The 19,030-nt window shown below is 37.1% G+C and overlaps 1 protein-coding gene across 1 annotated transcript; it reads left to right on the top strand.

Annotated features, from left to right (window-relative positions):
- Positions 1–1,847: 1,847 nt before the first annotated feature.
- Positions 1,848–17,003, top strand: gabrp.L (gamma-aminobutyric acid (GABA) A receptor, pi L homeolog). Its single transcript, XM_041586147.1, has 9 exons — positions 1,848–1,979; positions 4,189–4,286; positions 8,377–8,444; positions 9,910–10,127; positions 12,528–12,610; positions 13,569–13,706; positions 15,462–15,614; positions 15,722–15,918; positions 16,138–17,003. The coding sequence occupies exons 1-9, from the start codon at positions 1,927–1,929 to the stop codon at positions 16,414–16,416; spliced, it is 1,287 nt and encodes a 428-aa protein (XP_041442081.1). The 5' UTR covers positions 1,848–1,926; the 3' UTR covers positions 16,417–17,003.
- Positions 17,004–19,030: the final 2,027 nt, after the last annotated feature.

Below are 19,030 nucleotides of genomic sequence, written 5' to 3'. Positions count from 1 at the left end.
GGGGCTACACATATTGTCAGTTTCCCAGCTGCCGCCAGTCATGTGACTTGTGCTCTGATAAACTTCAGTCACTCTTTACTGCTGTACTGCAAGTTGGAGTGATATCAACCCCTCCCTTTACCCTCCCTAGCAGCCTAACAACAGAACAATGGGATGATAACCAGATAACAGCTCCCTAACACAAGATAACAGCTGCCTGGCAGCTCCAAGAACAACACTAAAAGAGACTGATTCAATTAAATTAAGTAGGAGAAACAACAGTCTGCCAGAAAGTAGTTCCATCCTAAAGTGCAGACACAAGTCACATGACTGGGGGCAGCTGGGAAACTGACAATATGTCAGATTTCAAAATTGAATATAAAAAAATCTGTTTGCTCTTTTGAGAATTGGATTTCAGTGCAGAATTCTGCTGGAGTAGCACTATTAACTGATGTGCTTATAAAAAAAACATGTTTTCCCATGACAGGATCCCCTTAAGTTTAGCTTAGGGATACTGGATTAGTCAAGGAAGGTTATTTTCTTTGTGTTTCTAACCATAGATTCCACATTTCCTTACATTTGAGAGAGATGATCCATTACTAAGATTTTGGTGTATTTGCAATTGGACAATACGCTTGTGCATTTTTTCCCAAAAAGGTTAGATTCACTATTAGTGGGGGTTGGCGGCTAATGGTGCTAGAGATCAGCAGGGTAATTTTTATCCTTTACATGTAAAAAACAAAACAATGGTCCTTTAGTGTTTTATGATACAACAACAAAAAAATTAATAGAATAGGCAGAATACATTTTCAACACAATTCTTCTTTGTTTTGGCGTACAATGTACTATTAAATGTTACTTTAAAGGAGATCTAAAGCTCAACTAAAGAATTAGACTAGAAATGTTATACATTATGTTTTGGGCTTCAGTACCAGCCAATGGCAACCACAGCCCTTTTAGCAGTAAAGATCTGTCTCCAAAGATGCCCCAGTAGCTCCCCGTCTTCTTTTCTGCTGATTCACTGCACATGTTCTGTGCTGCTGTCACTTACTGAGCTTAGGGACCCACTCACAATATACAGTACACATAGAATAGAAATTTCACAATATAAGGCTGATTAGTAATTAATACAGATAATTACTACATGGCAGCACAGAAACCAGTGCAACTAACACCAGAATTTAATAATCAGCCCTGTGGCATCAGTTTATATTAGACGCCAACCTCATTTTCTGCTTGATAATTTGCGACGACCCCTAAACTTAACTTCTCAACAGCTGCTCAGAGCCCACTGAGCATGTGAGTGTCGCAGACACTTTCCAAGATGGTGACCCCCTGTGACAAGTTTGAAGTCCTGGATCATTGCTGCTATTGACACGCTGAAACTTTAGGCTGGTGCAATACGTTCAGTATATAAAATCTGGCATTTTTAGCCACTTCATTTTCAGGGTTTGATTCCTCTTTTAAGGGCTACAGACACAACCTGCTCCTTGTGAGAATCATCTACATGACATGTAGTTAAGAGAAATCAAAGGGGATGCCCATGGCCTAGCTACCTGCCGTCCCTAATTTTGAGATCAGAAGGGATTAGAAGGAACAGCCAATCCATAAAGCTGAATTAGATTGTGTGATTTAAGATAACCCACATGTTTTACCATTTGAGATTATATTGCTATACCCTGTTGTTTTTACTGCACATGTTAATGTATAAGAAAGAAAGCCTCAAGCAGTATGTGTGATACTAATCCGAAATATTCCAATGGCGATACATAACATATGGAATAGCCCATACTTGGCATGAAAGTGCAAGGCATTTAATCAATTAACATAAATGGGATGGGCAAAGTTGGTGCAGCCAGTCAAAGGCTTTGGGAGTGAAATTCTTGTTGGGAACATGCTGATATACTGAACTTCGTATCTACCATTTACAGAGACAGGAACCTTAAAATGTTCTGCAGATCCTGTTGCGTGCTCTTGTTTTGGTCTCTTCAGTTACAAAGGTAAAAAAAATGTACTCAGCAGATATTATTAGTAATGTATTTGATAGTGTGATCATTTTCTCTATTAAGACTAGTGACATATGTAGATAACATTAAAATGTTCCCTTTTTCCAAAAGGAAAAACATTTTATTTACAACTATAATGTTACTGCCTTGTTCCAGTCATAATATTATAGCTATTAGTGATCCTTAAATAGCTAATAATTATTTATCGTTCTGTAATAATAAAAAAAAAGGATTGGTGATAGAATAATCATATAACTGTATTTATTTTGCTGATTTTTATTGCATCCTACCGGGACATAGCACATTTTGTTTTGTTCTATATTTTATCTTGGACTTTCTATACAGGTATGAGATCTGTTATCCAGAAACCGGTCAACCAGAAAGCTCTGAATTACAGGAAGGCCATCTCCCATAGACTCCATACTCCAATCAAATAATTTTAAATTTTAAAACATATTGCCTTTTAATAATTTAAAACATATTGCCTTTTAATAATAAAACAGTACCTTGTACTAGATCTAAATTAAGATAGAATTATTGGAGACAAAACAATCCGATTGGGTTTCATTTTTAAATGATTTTTAAGTAGACTTAACGTATGGAGATCTAAATTACAGAAAGACCCCTTATCAGGAAAGCCCCAGGTCCCGAATATACCAAAGAACTCATTGTCTCAGGTCTGAAAAAATGATTTGACCAATCAATACTGCTTTGTAAACGGAATATACTTTTGCAATTTATATTAATTCTTTTTCCGGTTTTCAAGATGTCTGCAGTTTTTACACTACCAAAGTAATTGAGTTGCGAGAAGAGAAATTTCTTATTGAGTTGATCTGCTTAGAACTGAAAAGAGAAATGTCAGCTGACTCCTCTGTGATCACTAGCTTCATTTTCTAAGCAGAGCAACATCATAAGATGTTTCTTATCTCATGAAATGAATTGTCAATGGACTGTAGCTAGTGATGGGCGAATTTATTCGCCAGGCACAAATTGTCCCGGCGAATAAATTCACAAAACGGCCGCGAAAATCTGCTGGTAAAAATAAGATGCCGCCGACGTTTCGCAAATTTTTTGCCGTTTCGCGAACGGTGCAGATTCGCTCATCACTAACTGTAGCCTATTGGCTGAACCTAAAAGCAGGTGAAGCTGCTATTACAGATTTATTATATATGCAGATTAAACATTGGTGATATACTTAAAACTAGAGAAAAAAATGTTTACACTTCCTTCCTGGTTTCCCCCAATTAGAGGTGCGATCTCCCAATGGTACAAATAGTTGTATTTTTCTAAGTAAAAGTCCCATATTAAGCTCTTTGGTCCCCCAGGTGCAGGTAGCCGTGTTGGGGCACACGCATGTGCACAATGAGCAAGTGCTCTAGGTTGTTTATTATGTGAATGTGTGTTACGTAGATTGGTCAGATATCCTAGAATCATATGTCACACAAATAATAAGCTGCGGCAAACGCTTATTATGCACATGTGAGAGCCCCAACCTACAGCTTTTAGAGAGCTCAATTCTGTTCTTTAATTTGTTAGCCCACATCTCCAGGTGGGGGAACCAGATTTTAGGGGATAGTGGCCCTTTATTGGGGTGGTTCACCTTCAAACAACTAATTGTTTTCCGATAGATCACTAGAAAAAAATGACTTACTTTCTATTTTCTATGTGTCACCGTTTTTCTAATATTGAAGTGCAAAGTATCATTTTTTACATTCTACAGCAGCTCTGGGAGGGGGGTCGCCGACCCTGTAAACTGTTCTAAATTGATACATTTAGTTGATACATTTCTGACCTTTGATTCTGCTGAGCAGAATCCCTGCGTTTCATTACAGGCAGCGGTTAGAATTGATACATTAGTTGCTAATATACCACAGATGCTGCTGAGAAATGTATCAACTAATTGTTGCAAAATTTTAGCAGTTTAGAATCTGCACCTGAATTACTGAGCTGCCAGACTCAAACACCAGAGACAGGAACATTCAACATTAAACTTAGATTTTGGAAAATCAGCAAGAAATAAATAATGGAAAGTAATTGAAAAAAAGTCTTTATTTCTGGGTAACAATCTGAAAACAACTGAACTGAAAAAGGTGTTTGGAAGGTGAACCACCCCTTTAAGTACAACATTGGGACTATTCAGAATGACATTCATTAATATGATTGAAAGGAACCTTCAGCTAACAACTTGCCTTTGTTTTTTTAGCAACATGCTTATGCTTAAAGGAGACGACATGGCAGCACTAACTGGATTTCAGACTCTTATGAAGGACTACAATAAGTATCTGAGGCCAAATTTTAATGGTATTGACTCATTTACATGTTTTTATTAATCAGAAATCTCACAAATAAATTGTTTAGAACCCCCTGCTGGGCTATCGGACACATAAGATAGAGAACGGGTGAAGGGTATCAGGTTTTTGGACCAATCGACTTTTCTATCCTTATATAATTTATGCATATTTTATATGTTTTGTTTTACGAACCTGTTGGAAACCTAATAATAGAATAATTGTGAACACACTGAGCCTTATTTAAACCTTCTCAATGAATTGAAATAGTACTAAACTGGATTACTGGTTTAATGTCTCCATCTTGTGGTCATTTTTAGAAGGAACGCTTTTGAAGCATCTTTTTTAAGTCAAGCTGATGTGTTACCGGATACCAACATATAACCTTGACTGTTTTCAGCATATTTAATTTTGGTTTTTTTTCATGTGTAATAACGTTTTCCTTGAAATTAAATTTAGTTTGGGCTGCAGCATTCCCAGGATATTTTGTATATAAGTATATATGTCTTTTGTGGGTAGGCTCTACTCATCAGTACATTTTCTGCCTGCACTTGTTTCTTTTTTATACTAGATGTATCTATCTCCTGCTGTTTCTCTTTTTATCACTGTATAGTCCTCCTACTGTTTGTATTATTTGGGATTATTGCCCCTCCTGCTGTCTCCTTCTTTAATGAGTCAATTTATCTTGCGCTGTGTGGTGAGTTTTTCATGTATTGGGCCTCTGCTGCCGATTCCTTTTAGTATGTATTGTTCTTGCTGACCCCTTTCTTCTCTTCATTCTGTTTGTTGTTACCTCACCAAGTGCAAAGCCCTAAAATATAAGCTCATTTTACCTTCTGAGAGCATTTAAACCCACTCTGATGAATTCTGTGTAATTGTACACAAGCCACAGCAAGTAGAGGGTACATGGACTCAAGGGAAACTTTTAAAGTACAAAACACAAGTGTGCCATTAATTAAGCACTGAATAAAATAGACCAAAATCTACCTCATGCTCTGCTTCTATAATATATTTCTCAAATCATAGCAGGCTTCCCCTGAGCTACTTTCACTGACTGTTTTCCTTTGTGGTGATGGCAGCACTCAGGTCTTTTTGAATTGCAGGAGGTGCAGCCTATTGTGGTCTAGTGGGAGAAATGCCGGAAATGCATTTTTTTACAGCTAGTGCTGCATTGCTCTGTGTTGAGAATCAAATTAAGTAGGACCTGCCACCAGCATCCGTTGGCCCTACACCCCTGCTTCCCCTCAGCACAAGGAATGACAATTATTATATTTCTGTATATACAATATATATATCCCCTTTAACATCTGCCTTAAGCAGACAGTAATAACAGGGCTTCCTTAGCAAGACACACTAATATACACAACGTTAAATCACATGCGAAAGCCATCATTGATGCTGCACACCTGACATGGCCACCCATTCATATACAAATTCAATAAGAAAAATTGCAAGCCCACCGCCGTGAATGTCCTTTTTCTTGTTGCTGCTTGCCTATGGCCACTGCACCCCGTAGGGCAGGCAGCAGGTCGCGGATGCAGTTTAAGTTTTCTCCCAGTGTCCTGCTAGCCCAGTCTGATGCTGGTCATGGAAGATAAGGTGCTATAAAATTTGACAATTTTTCAAATTCATATCCCCTAAATTTAGCTATGCTTTCAGTTTGTAGTTTGGGTTAGAAAGACAGATTTACCAGTTTTGAATTTATCAGAATGTGCACTGAGCAGAATATGGTTTAATGGGGTTATCTTACTCTTAGAGGCTATTATGATACATAAAATGCTTGCCGGGTGCTGATTTTGCAACAGATGAAAATGTTTTTGCATTATGTTCTACATGCCATATACCTCAAAATCCTCAGAAGAGCCCTGACATTCATATTGAATAGGTTTTTTATTTTAGTACTTAATCCCATGCACAAGATAAAATGCTGAAAAATGACATTTTCATAAAAATTGCTTCAGAACAGTTGAAGTTTTTTGGTTTTGAATAGAAAGACATTTTCTTAGTCTTTCATTTATTTTGGAATTTGTCAGAATCGTATTGTTAACACAATATATGGTTTTAGGAGGTCTCTTACAAAAGTATAACCCAGGGCCAGTGCAGTTTTCTGCTGATAGAAGCACCAGCCTGGGGTTTCAGGTAAGTCAATACAATCACTTGGAAGAACCTAACATTTGGCACCCCCAAGTGGTAAATTATGTTCCTTCTCCTTTAAACACATATATGTTAATATGTGTCTCTATATTATGAAAAATTTAGTTTTTTAAATTCTATAGGGGGAATGTAATAAAAGTCACAAAGAGCAAAACAATTCACACCATAAAAATCCACATCTTACAATGTAATATTGATCCTTAAACCATTCCGAATTTTAATTGCGCACTCTCAAGAAGTGCTTGAAGGTGTCGTAATCTTTTGGAGCAAACATAACGACTTTTTCAGTAAGAAGTTTTATTACATTGACTGCGCAATTGGCGCAAACTAAATTCGCAAATGGTCTTCCACTGTCGGAAGTGGTCGCTAAACAGATTCTGGGTTCGCAAAAGCTATATTAAAGGAGAAGGAAAGCTACGGAGGCATTTTATTGCCAATAGATTATTATTATATTTATTCTGTAGAATGTTTTACCATACCTGAGTAAAAAGCTCTAGAAACTCTCTGTTTGTTTAGGATAGGAGCTGCAGTATTAACATGGTGTGACATCACTTCCTGCCTGAGTCTCTCCCTGCTCTGGGCTCAGATTACAGCAGAGAAGGGGGGGGAAGAGGAACAAACTGAGCATGCTGTTGCCCAGGGCAATGAGGTTTAAGCTGAAGGCAGGAAGTCTGATACAGAAGCCCATGTGTACACAATAGAAGGAAAGAAATGCAGTGTTTCTTTTGACAGGGGACTCAGAGCAGCACTACTTTGGGGGTTTACTGGTATATTTAGATATATTTCTGATAAGGCTTACTTAGTTTTTACCTTCCCTTCTCCTTTAAATTTGCGCAAAGCAAAAATTGTTTGTGCAATGGCATAACTTTTCACATTGTGAATAGTTTTTCCGTTACTGACTTTTATTACATTCCCCCGTATATGTTTAGTTTCATGTATGTCAGTGAAACAACACATTTTTTTTTTTACTTTTTGTAGCAAACGCAAATAAAATGTTAATTCTTCTGAAAATGACAGGGTTAAATGTCCCTTGTCAATTATAAACAACAACAGATTCTTATGAAATGCAATTGCTTATTCTATATAAAGTCATATCCTTGTACTAGAAGTATATAGTGAATAAAGTACCCCCTTTTGTAAAATATAAGGATATTATAAGTTACCGAGGAGTTTCATGACCATATAAAAACACGAGGCCGAAGGCCGAGTGTTTTTATACAGGTCATGGAACTCCGAGGTAACTTCTAATATCCTCATATTTTACAACTGGGGGTACTTTATTTATTATAATACACACGTTTCAGTGAGTCATGTAACAGAAATGACATCAGAACTCACCGTTTATAACTGATGACATCACTACTCACCGTTTATAAGGATATAATTTACAAGATATTCATGGCTTTTGTGTATTATAACTGTATTACATACGTTAGTTGCCAATACTTGTAAATGGAAGAATTACATTGTCATAAATTTGGGCAGCTGGTACGAATATTACATTCATAAATGATTCCCTACATTTTTCAAGACAGACAAAGGAGGCTGCATTCTGGTTAATTAGGAAGAGTTTCCCCTTTTTTTGCTGTTCTGTTGTCTTTGTTGCATTTGCTTTGTGGGAGAGAATTGGGGTTATTTCTCATACAGTATATTACCCTTTTATTTGCTGCAACATTAGTATTTAGGTTGTCTGCCGTCACTTTCATTAACAGCTTACAGAACCAGTAAATACAAATTCATATAAATGGCGGCTTTTCAAGCTGTTCCTCTCATTCATACCTTTTTAACTGAATTAGAACACCAAGGCTGTCAATAATGCAATAAGTTTAATCCTGTAAAAATAAAATACAGATGAGTTATACACACACACACACACATTTAATTAGCGCTACCTTACTTACCAACAGACTTTCGAATTCAAGAATAAGATGAATTTCTTTTGCCCTTAGAAAAGCCTATTGAAATAGCAGTAACTCTTGAAGTGGCAAGCATTAATGCAGTTTCAGAAGAAAATATGGTGAGTAAATAAAAGAGCATTTTTTTTTTAAATTAATATAAGACTAATGAAAATGTAAACATTTTTAGATTTAAATGTCCATTAAAATTTATGCATGAAAAGGGATTCATTTTTTTTAATGCAAGGACTATACTGATTTCTGGCTGAAAGGAAGAGCATTCCTGCTACCTTCCATTAAATTGGCTAGTGGCTCAGATGCACATATTTCATCGTGTGCCTGCCCTTCCAATTAATGTTATTTGATTCGTTTTCAGCAGGCATTTGGTCCATGGAATTCAGCAAGAATGTATTATTGTGGGTAAACAGGATATTGGTGCAGAGTGTGTTCTCGATATTGTCTAAATTCTGCAGCAAAACTATCCCAAAAAATAATAATATGAGCTTAAACTCATGGAAAGAAAATATTTTTGAAATATAAGCAATTAAAAATGATGTACGATTTCAAAATAATCAAGTTACCTTTCAGTATATCTCCCTTTGCAATCTGTCTCTCCTTATGCAGCAGTCAGATTCAGATTTTGATTAACAGTTAGGTCTAGGGATGCACCGAATCCACTATTTTGGATTTGCCCGAATTCCTGATTCCTTTTGTGAAAGATTTGGCCAAATACAGAACCGAATCGGAACCCTAATTTACATATGCAAATCAGTGAAGGGGAGGGAAAAAGGGAGCACGAAAAGTCACATGGTTTTAAGGATTTGGATTCAGTTCGGCCAGGCACAAGGATCCTGGCCGAATACCGAGCCGAATCCTGGATTTGGTGCATCCTTAGTTAGGTCAAATATATTTTTACCTAGACAATGAAATAGAGCTAACTGTATTTCAAAATAACCAACTCCAACACAATGCTGCATGAAGAGAGACAGATTGCTGAAGAGTAATGTGATTCTTTTAGAAGCATATTAACATATATCAAATTTTCAATATATCTCCCATGAAGTAGCATTTATAATGATATTACAATCATCAGGTGAAGGACAAGACACTGTTGATTCAGAGGAGCACATTAAGAAATGCCAGTAATAATGTTTTACTATCACTTCAGGTGACAAATATATTGAGGTTGCCTTTGTTTGCTGCCTAAACATGGCTGCTTACTGCCAGCTATTCATTTGATCAATTCCTTCTATTGGATGACCACCACATTACAGAATTGTTGCCCTAGAAAAGATAGAGAATGAGCTCATGTTCTAGCAGAAGCAGCTTAGCTGAGAAGGTAATGAAACAGATTTACTGTAAAGTCAACATATATATCCGTTCTCTCTTCCATGAAAAGAACTTGCAGGCAACATTTATGCTCCTTAAGATGGTTAAACCTACTGCCCTCAAGCAGGAGATGGTTAGGAAACCAGTTGGCGGTAAAACTTTGGGTAGACTGAAGAAACTAGAACATTTAGAATCAGGGCATAGTAATCAATAATGATTCAATAATATCTAAGCAATTTTTCAATCTTAATTTACCAGGATTACACAGCCACAATTATTTTACGGCAAAGGTGGACAGATGAGCGCCTTGTGTTTGAAGGCAACAGAAGCATTACTTTGGATGCCCGGCTGGTAGAATCCCTTTGGGTCCCAGACACATATATTGTCGACTCTAAAAAGTCATTTTTACATGATGTGACAGTAGAAAACCGCCTCGTACGGCTTTTTGCTAATGGCACTGTATTGTATGCTATCAGGTACTGCTCAATTATACTTTATTGTTTTAAGAAAAGAAAACCAAACCAATGACTCATTTATGAAAGCAAGTGTGGAGCTTGAAAGTGGATGCAAAGTCTTGAGTGTATCAACACCAAAAGTACTTGCGCCCAAAAATGCACAGCTCTTGCACTTCCATGTATTTACAGAATACACCTGCCCAGCCTTCTCTGATTTGTCCATGTGCATGCAATCATGAATGTGAATCCAAGTGTTACTGCCACCCTGAACATGGTGGTTATTCCAGAATCTGGCAATTTGTGTGAACAGTTGCAACTGACTATTGGCAAGCAGTAATCCTGTTATTAACAATGTGCACAATGGAGTGCTGGAAGCGACTCTCCATATGTTGTCCACATCTTGCACTCAATTCACAGAAACATACAGGGTAATAATAACACATTTTTGGTGCATTTAGTAGCACGCACTGCTTTTGTAAATAAGCCTTACAGTCTATAATATCATGTTTTTCCCTTTAAAAGTACATGAGGGATAAAGGGATACTGTTATAACTCAGGTTTTAAACGTTTATCTAGCATCAAGAAACATTTGTTATTCGTACAAACAATGTATAAGGGGAGTAGTGTTGGAAAAATATATATATTTTAAGAATAACTCAGGTTTTAAAAGTTTATCTAGCACCAAGAAACATTTGTAACAAAACTTAAATTCACATTTCTGCACATACATCTGTCTGTCTGGTTTCTCCAAGGAGGGTGATTCTATTTCTCTAGCCTTCCTTTAAAAATAAGAGGCAATGCTCGGAAAACAATTTGTGCCCTTGCATTTCAAGTCTGCAGCCTGATGATCTGTATACCCAAAAAGTATGAAGGGGATAACAATGTGCAAATATTATATTATATCCCCAGTAAGTAAAAGAATATCCTACGGAATGCTCCAGAAAGAAATGCATTGTCTGATTTCCTCTACATTTTGCAGAATGTTAGTTTAATCTCTTTCTGTTCAAAGCTACAAAAGTCATTAATCCAGTGGTTGTCAGACTTTTACAGTTCAAGAACCCTTTGCAGGTCAAATTTTTTTTATCAGGTTTGACCTTAGATCATAACAAGGTTGCACGTATAGGACAATACTGATGTATAACATATTTAACCACAGTTTCAAGAACATCTAGCACATCAGTTAATTTTTCATTGTAGTTATCCCCCCTAACTGATGTTCAAGTTCTACTTTTAGGCTGAGCTCACCTGACATTACTTCAAGTTGCTTGGGGAGGCAGCCCCTCAGTTTGGGAACCACTGCACGAATCTCATTATTATGACCTATTGCCACTATTTTTTAGTGTTTGTTAAATGCCTATGAGGAAAGACCCAGTACATCATCATTCATTTGAAATTGCATTCTATTTTGCATGCCCTTAAATACTATTCACAAAGGGTACTTGCTCCAATACATAGTTCTCTATACTGCATTTTGTATAACAATTGTGGTTAATTGTGCTTCAATAAAGATTCAAGGTGCCAGTATATTTAAGATATAATGATTACACATTTGCCTTTATAGGCACTGGCTAGGAACTACCAACTAAAGTACAGTTTCTTTTGCTTCTGTCTGATACCTGTGCCACAACCTTTTATTTCCCAAGGATTCCATTAAGAGCCTTGGACTTGTCCATGCACAGTATCAAAATGTACTGATGTTCTTCTGAAGAAGAAGCAAAAAAGTTAGCTTAATTCAGTAATAACTGAAGATGTATGGGTTATAAAGAAGCATTATAATTAAAAATATATTTCAGTGGGGGGAGCTCAGATTAAAGCACAAGTGCAAAGTGGATGCAAAATTAAAAAAAAAAAAATCTGGATGCAAAATTTATTGACCTACTATGTTGCGAAATAATCCAGGCTGACATAGTCCCCATTTTATAACCTCTTCCCATGTTTGGTGGGTTGTACAAAAATGTTCAACAGGGACAGGGATGTTGAACTGGTTACACTGGTAACGGACATAAGTGTTGGGGGCATTCAACAGATAATCAAACAAGAGAGGAGATACAAAGCTTTGTGCCAGGATAGCTGTGTCAAGGCAGAAAGAACATCAGCTTTGGAAAAACAGACAAAGCTCATTAACCTGAAGCTAATAACCCAAAGAGAGAGAGAACAGAATAAAACCAACTACTACAAAAAGAAGCTACTAAGCTGCTTATATGCTTCAATTTGATAGCAAACAATCATATTGGGTTAATTTCATGTTTTATTTTTGCGGTACGTGATCCAAATTATGGGGCAACCCCTTATCCCATGTCCCATACCTGTACTTGGCCCAATTAACAAACACACACACACACATAAACCTCTTGTTTATTGTTTTGGTGTTGTCTCCATGCCAATTAACTATGCTGAATATATCCCTTTCTTATTTTGTAGGATTACTACCACTGTGGCATGTAATATGGATTTGACCAAATACCCTATGGACAGACAGACATGTAAACTACAACTAGAAAGTTGTAAGTATTAACACACCGTTTTTTGATTAACTGGTTTACTATCATATTAACTTTTATAATACACCCATTAACCATAATTAAGCTCGTTAAATTAACGGGCGCTAGAACATATGTAGAAAATTCGCCAGAGACAGTCCGTAGGGCACATGCGCAGTAGCGCAATCCCACGGACACAGGGACTGGACGCAGAGACACTTCAACTTTATTATATAGGATAAACGGTGCTTAGTGATGTCATCAGTTATAATCGGAGCTTAGTGATGTCATTTCACAGGAAGAAGTGCGGAAGTAAAAGACAGAACTTTGTCCATTAATAAGCTCATGTGACCATGTATGTGTGCACAGTGAATTACATGATCCCAGGGGGCAGCCTTTAGTACTTAAAATGGTTATTTTGTATTTAGGATAGCCCAATGGCACACACTACTAATAAAGTATATTATTATGAAAATGGTTTATTCACATGAAGCAGGGTTTTACATATGAGCTGTTTTATGCAATATCTTTTTATAGAGACCTCATTGTTTGAGATATAGTTTTCTTTTAAGAAATCTATGTAGCCACACTGTCTTCTCAGTGCAGTAGGAACCACCCAGAGCCTAGTGTACATGAGACCAAAGGGTAACATTACACACTATGCACACTATCTTCTGATTGGATCCTTCTGCATTGAGAAGACCAACTGGTCTTGTTGATTGTAGGCAGGGCTGTATTTTAAAGGTTAAGAAAAAAGTATTCATAAATACAGGTATAGGATCTATTATCTGGGAATAGATGTGACCTGGGGTTTTCTAGATAAGAGATCTTTCAGTAATTTGGATCACCATACCATAGGTCTGCTAAACAAAATACTTATTAAAACCCAAAAGGACATGAACAGGTGGAAATGTGAATGTATCTACACAAAAATAGTCAATGAATATAATGTAATTTGATTTTTTTATACTTTCTGTTTTAGGGGGCTATAGTGATAAAGATCTCACATATGCCTGGATGAGGGCTAATGACTCTGTACGTGGCATGGATAAATTACAGCTTGCTCAGTACACAGTTGAACAGTACTACACTAAAACCTCTGAAGGAAAAGATGAAACTGGTAAGACTTTCTATTAAATTTCTCCAGCTTATGGCTAGCATCACCCTTGGGGCAGATTCCCTAACCAGCGGGGGAAAAAAAAAATTTCGAAAAAGGAAAAGATGCAGTATTTTTTGGATTTTGCATTAAAATAGAGGAAGTCCTATGCACTCCATTGAACTGAGCCTGGTCTGAGCTGGTGAAGGCAAGTCTGGCGAATGCGGTAACATTCAGTAAAATCCGCATCTTAGTGAATTTGCGGAGTTACGTCCGTTCGCAAGAACGAAAATTCGCCTGGCCTTAGAGTGCGAAGCAACGCTAGCGTCTATCTCCTTGGCTAGCATAGTGATGCCAGCGCCCTTTAGGAAATCGGTGAAGGTCCGAAATGACGACACCCTGGGGAAATTTTCGCTAGCGTTAGTCACTTTGCCCTTTAGGGAATCGGCCCTGTGGTGTTTGCAGCTGAGGAATGTCTATTCCCTTAAACATTAAATTTACCCAATAGGATTATTTAGCCACCAATATGGATTTATGCAGCTTAGTTACCATCAAGTACAAGGTAAAAAGGAAAATATTTTTACTAATGAGAATTGTCTAAAATGGACTTCTATGGGAGATGCCCTTTGCGAAAATTTGGTGCTTCCTTGATAACATGTTTAAGAATAACAGATCCTATATCTATAACTGGACATATACTTGTTTTATTGATGATGTTGCTCATTTAGTAAGATTTAACATGCGCAGACCAAAAATTTGGACAACTGGACTTACTCTTTCCTCATATTGTAGAGTTTCTGGGGTCCTTTTACTATTTAGGGAATTTTATGACAAAGAAAACACAGTCAATGTGTTTAGTAATCCTATGGTAATTAGGTAAAAAGCTAGACTAATGTTGTCAACATACAAATATGCAGTGGTAACATTCATTTAAATAATACTTCAATTGTTTGTTCTAAGACACTTTATAAAACAGCATGTCACATGTAATCAATATAAATATCTAAAATAATGCCCTAACCAATAAAAAAACAGAGGAAGGATAAAGTGTGCCAAGTTGGACACCTTAAAGGACATGTAACCCCCCCTCAAAATGTAATGAGTTACAGTCTTTTTGAAATCTTTAGATACCTGCCACTCTGGTTGTTAAAAGGTTAACAGCAAAACTGCAGCATTCCCTTAATCACTTAGAAACCCTTCTTCTCCTCTAACCCACTCTGCCCCCTCCCTCAGGAATTAATTTTGGCTGTTAACTTATGAGCATGCTCAGTTCTTCTCAGCTAAGATTACTAAAGAAACCCTTGCAGTCTAACAGCCAATGAAGAGAGCATTTCTGGATCCCATAAAAAATCTAGCTGCCCTATCCTATTTTTTTCTCCTAACCACCTCAACCCCAGCAGAACTTATTATCAAAGTATGTTGTGCTTGTGTAAACCGGAATTCTGCATTGCATGAACTATACAGCATACATCTCCTGTTTGCAGATGTCCGTGTTACTGATGATGTGTGAATGGCTGCTGGGTGAAAGCTGATATTTGTTTTAGGAAAATGTGATGGTGCTGGCAAATGGAGGGGGTATATGCAGTACAAATGATGTGGATGGGGACTTGGGTAAGGAAGATATGTCCAACTTATATACATGGTACAAAAATGTAGGCTTTACATGTCCTTTAAAATTCAGTGTAAAATAATCTTTACATTAGTTTCTTGGTTACATTAGTTTAAATATATTATTATATATTTTATAATAAGAGTTGGAAATATTTTTTGTTTTAAAAGGTACTTACCCGAGGCTTGGATTGTATTTTATACTTCGAAGGAACGTTGTCTACTTTATTTTGGAGACTTACATACCTTCTGCCTTGCTTGTTATACTTTCTTGGGTGTCATTTTGGATATCCATGTCTTCAGTTCCTGCAAGAACATGTTTTGGTAAGATATTTAATTGTTCCTTCCCTATTAAATTAACTTTTACTTTCTTACAACACGATGACATATGCAGTTATAAATTGCTCATTTATATTATTGTTTGGTTCTAGGAGTTACAACTGTTTTGGCTATGACCACCATATTGATGGGTTCTCGATTCAATTTTCCAACCGCTAACTGCATTATAAAAGCTGTTGATGTTTATCTTGGAATCTGCTTTAGTTTTGTTTTTGCTGCTTTATTGGAATATGCATTTGCCCATTACTGCGGTGAACTAAAATCTGCAGTCAACACGGAAGAAATAAAGGTACTGTTTAGTAATTGGATATATACATATTTTATTGTCAAGTAAACTCACCTTATTTTTGTGGCTGCATAAATGAATCTACTCTTATATAATTTTCTGTATGACTGTTAAGAATGTTGTTTTGTCAAGTGGTGTAAGAGGCAAAAGCCATTTTTTTAAAACCCAAAAATATTTGTACATATTTTATAAATTAGCATTTACGCTTTGTTTCTGTTGTAGAATTCTTTGGAAGAACCTCAAAATGATGGCTCCTCAGTTTTAATAACCTTTGACTCGAAGCAACTTAATGGAAAAAAAAATCAGTCTGAATGTACACCAGACATAAAGTCACAGAAACATTCACTTTTATTTAAACTACGGTTGAAAATTAAAAAAATCAAGCTGAAAAAATTTAAAGTGGCAAATCCTGAAAATGTTGATCGTTACTCAAGGACTGTTTTTCCTTTAATATTTGTACTTATTAATATAATTTACTGGGCATATTATCTTTTGATATAACGAGCTGCATTATTTTTTAATAGAATTGTATTGTAAATAGTTTTTTTTTAATTTACATTGCTTTACATTATAATACTTATCATTATAAATACCTGAATCTGGCATACCTGAAGTCAGTAAATTTAACACAGATTTTAATACAACAACTTTAAAAGTCTAAAATGTAATTAATGTTATTCAAGTCGAATGCACAAATACGTGAACATTTTTGAATTAAAAAATGTATTTAATTAAATGTACTATATTGTGTCCTGCTGATGTGTGGTATTGCTTAGGCATACTACTGTGAGTTCACACATTGATACATCATATACAGTTCACTCAGTTTGTTTGATTTTAATCTGAAATTCAGTAGGCAGTGTGGCTTTGTTAAACGACAAATATCTCAGAATAAAGGAGCAAAATTGGTTTTCAAAATAGATATCAACATTGTGAGTTTAGCTCCATCTTTTTAATATGTGCTGTATGAAGATCAAAAAAGATGAAGTGTATTTGTTCAAATATAGAATACTTGAATGTTTTGCATTATAATTAAAGTACTTGAGTACTGCTAAGTCGTTTTATACGCAGGGGCGATCCTGGCAGTTGCTGCTGCCCCCCCCCCTCCCCTGGAAATTCGCTCTTAAAGTACCAGGAGCAGCATTTTTGCTGCCCCTGGTACCTAGTGGGGAGCTGCCGCCTGAGGCGACAGCCTCAACTCGCCTCATTGGCAAAGCACCCCTGTTTATACGTTAGAGCGTTTTATGCAGGTTGAGTTAACGAACACGTGGAGGCCTGTTAACCAAAGGTCAGACTTCAGTGGTTTTAGAGTTTTGTGAAACCACAACTAAACTCACTTTCTTTAAAACTACAAACGTCATGAAATTTATTGAAAAATCAGAATAAAAAAGTACAAACAGGAAAAGTTGCAAAAACTGACTTTTTCATATTGCTGCAAAAATATTAGATGGTGTCAAAAATATAAGAAAACCTCTAAAACCACAAATCAAAGAAAGATCTTCCAGTTGAAAAAAGGGACATCTGCAATGTTTTCAACAGGTTGTAGCTAGAGTATTTCTTTTTCTTCTACGTCCCTCCATGTCAGTACACATGGGCATTGCCCCTCCCAGACCTGGAGGTAGGACCTATAACATAGCCAATCAAAATGAATCATGACCTATAAGACCACATGACTTCCTCCTCACCACAGTTATTTTTTGTCCTACTGGACAGGGAGGTAGGATCTCCCTCCTCCCTTTTTATTTTTTGGTGAATCTTGAGAGAAATCAAAGACAGTTTTTTTTTTCTTTTGTATTTTTTGTTTATTTTTTTTTCCTCTGTGTGGACACAGAGGGATGATTCCCAGGTAATGGAGAAGATTTTACCTGATGCCTCAAGACGCATAATCTGTAAATTATCGCTTATTGGGAAGAAATGCAGGTGTGGGCATATCCATAGTCCTAGCCCTGTGCTAAAATTGCCCCCCTGCTATATGCCAAGCGAGGCACAAGATTCAATCTAGTGCTTTTTGGGAACAGACACAGTTGGGGGCTTCCCACATTGTTACCTGTGAGCCTTTTCTTTTTTCTCTTGTATTTTTTTGGGGTTTTTTGTGTTTGTGTCCACACCGAGGTAAAAAATAGAGGGATGATTCCCAGGCAATGGAGAAGAATTTACCTGATGCCTCAAGACGCATAATCTGTAAATTATCGCTTATTGGGAAGAAGTGCAGGTATGGGCATACCCATGGTCCTAGCCATGTGCTAAAATAGCCCCCCTGCTATATGCCCAGCGAGGCACAAGATGCAATCTAGTGCTTTTTGGGAACAGACACAGGTGTGGGCTTCCCACATTGTTACCTGTGAGCTTTTTGGAGGCAATCCAACAGCCATTGGTTTTGTCTTGTCTACTATCCTTGCAGGCATGGTTCTGGTGACACCAGCAGTAGGCATGATTGACTATTTGGTTGGATCTAACATGGGTTGTACCATCAGCTGGTGTTTGCTCTGAGTTTCACAGCCCATAGCTAATTTTGTTGCTGATTGGTATTCAGCAGCTGAGGTTGGTCATATGTTGTCGGCTTACAGTTAACCTTTGCTTCTGCCTTACATGCATTGTTTTTGGTCTTGTATGCCACTGCTTATTATCAATAAGGCTGGCTTGTGGACCAGGGTTTTGCAAGTTCAACAACTGGCTTGTGCTCCGTTGTTGCATGTATGGAAATTGACTTTTGTGTCAGTTGCCAGTGCAGTTGATGACCTTGTCCCCAAGGGTGGCATTCACAATAGCTGTCTTATGTACTATTGCTTGTGTATTAGAATTCCACTCTGGTGTTTTGCAAACACTTCAGCTGACGGGCATCTTGGCCTGCTAGTGTGACAATGGCCTTGCACATCTATGTTGGAATACATAATAGATGGCTGGTCCACCACTGGTTGCATGTATGCTGGTTGGCTCTCTGCCAGTGGATTGTGCATCATTGCTGGTTGGTACCAGTGTTTGTAGGCTATAAGCTTCTGGCATGCCTGATTTTTGGATTGTGACCCCAGCTGTTGGCTGGTTCAGTAGCCTATTGGATTCAGTAGCTTCTATGTATGGTCACAGGTTTGTTTCATTTTTTGCATAAACTGTAGCA

The sequence above is a fragment of the Xenopus laevis genome, chromosome 3L (assembly GCF_017654675.1).
Source record: "Xenopus laevis strain J_2021 chromosome 3L, Xenopus_laevis_v10.1, whole genome shotgun sequence".
NCBI classification, from domain to species: Eukaryota; Metazoa; Chordata; class Amphibia; order Anura; family Pipidae; genus Xenopus; species Xenopus laevis.
This window is presented reverse-complemented; position numbering and strand designations above follow the sequence as displayed.